Genomic DNA, 1,869 nt, shown 5'->3' with positions numbered 1-1,869 from the left:
TTTTTGGATGCTCTCATTGGTGAACCCTTCACATATCCTCACAGTTGAACATGCAAGGCCAACAGGGTATTGTAATGTCCTGTCTCAATATCCTCCTCTTTCACCTGATGGAGGAGGAGCATCTCAATAATAAAGTCTTCCCAATCAATTTCCCCAATTCGTTTTCTCTTTTTTCTCTTCCCACTAAGTACACATTCCGAAGGGGCAACATTGTCATTGTCACATGTATCAGCTGATTCAGCTCTGGATGGATCCATAATCTTATTAATCCTTACCTTCGCAGAATTTATCTTTGCTCTCCTCTTCTCATTTGCCATGCAGCCATTAACAAATGACGGAGGCATAACATCCAGCCCTACATCTTTCTCCAAAATTTTCTTAAGCATAAGTTTCTGGCTCATTTCTGATTTTCCATTCCACCATTTCCTACAAGCACTACGCTCAAACCCTCTCCTTCTCTTCCTTCCATGTAACTCTTCACTCTCTCCTAATAACCTCCGACCATCAATCTCATTTGAAAACTTAGCATAAATCATTCCCAAGCATTCATGAGAAAGCTCAAACTTATCACCATTTCCAATCCCTCTTCTAGTCAACCCACTTCTATCATCCATATCAAAATACTGAGCATCACTTTCCACCTTATCCTCATCAATCCCATACTCAAAATCTTTTTCCAAACACTCCCTAACCACATCATCAAAATCAACCGCACCACACTTTAGCCCTTCCCTGTCTTCTTTTTTCTTCTCCCGGGACTTCAACTCCATATAACGCATTACAAAAGGTGCATTCTTCACTATGTTCTTTACATTCACATCCTTTCCCCATGGCAACGCTTGAGCCACCTTCACAAGCGCTTCCAACAACTCTGAGTATCTCTTTCTACATGTTCCAAGCACACAATGTACCTCCTTGGCAACATCCTCAATCCTCAATCCAACCCCATTCAACTCTGCAACAAACACCAAAACAGCTGCCACCAATGGCATTGGTCTCCTCCCAGTCGTCAAAAACCACTTCACTGCACAATTCAACAAAAACACTCCTTGTTGTCTCATCTGCTCCAACTTATCCCTCTCCAATTCAACCAATTTTGACAATTTCGAGTTACTAAACACTTTCTCAAACATAATCACAATATCAAATTCAGGCAACTTCAAATTCAAAAACTCAACCACACGCGTAACCATTCTTCCTAATTCATGCACATCACAATTCAAAACAGACGCAACCTCACCCAGAGGTAAAGATTTATTCTCCATTCTCATAACAATATAACCACACGCACCGATTAAAATCGGAAACCACTCCCCTAACCCAAATTCACCCTCAGTGATTTTATTAATCATGTTTTTGACATCCACGGATCTTTGACCGGTCAAATTTAATTTATAAGTATATTCATCGATTAATTTCTTAGATTCGTAAACTTTTTTATCTTTATAGTTTAGGACGGAGCCGGTACCTGCAGAACCGACGTGGATGTAAGTTCCGATAGGGCCATCGCGACCGTAGGTTTGGGGGTCAAAATTGTCGAATGATTGGACCGTACCGCACGATGCGCAAATCAGGTTGCCGGATATGTCATCGTGGGTTAGAGATTTTGACCAGCAGCTAGTGCACGACATTTCTGATGGGGTTTGGAGGTGTTTGGTTCTTGAGAAAACTCCAATTTTAAACAGAATTTGGGAAAGATATAATTGATAGCTGAAACAAAAACCCTAGCAAAACCCTCTGATATAATTTCAGTTTCACTGGGAGGAGAAAATATATTAAAATATTTGCGTTTTGTGTAAACAGAAAAAGCCGCTGAGTCCCTGTTGTTGGATTTGGAGAAGTACTTTCACAAAAGAATTATATAGATAA

General features: G+C 40.3%; 1 protein-coding gene across 1 annotated transcript; it reads right to left on the bottom strand.

Annotated features, from left to right (window-relative positions):
* Positions 1-1,631, bottom strand: LOC116117041 (plant-specific TFIIB-related protein PTF2-like). Its single transcript, XM_031403076.1, has one exon. It carries the CDS (start codon positions 1,629-1,631, stop codon positions 39-41), a length of 1,593 nt encoding a protein of 530 aa, XP_031258936.1. The 3' UTR covers positions 1-38.
* Positions 1,632-1,869: the final 238 nt, after the last annotated feature.

This window comes from Pistacia vera, unplaced genomic scaffold (genome assembly GCF_008641045.1).
Source record: "Pistacia vera cultivar Batoury unplaced genomic scaffold, PisVer_v2 Contig123, whole genome shotgun sequence".
Taxonomy (NCBI): domain Eukaryota; kingdom Viridiplantae; phylum Streptophyta; class Magnoliopsida; order Sapindales; family Anacardiaceae; genus Pistacia; species Pistacia vera.
Note: the sequence above shows the minus strand (reverse complement) of the source record. Positions and strands in the feature narration are given on the sequence as shown.

Coding starts and splice junctions, on each gene's coding strand:
- LOC116117041 (XM_031403076.1), bottom strand. CDS start 1,631: ATGTCGTGCACTAGCTGCTGGTCAAAATCTCTAACCCACGATGACATA.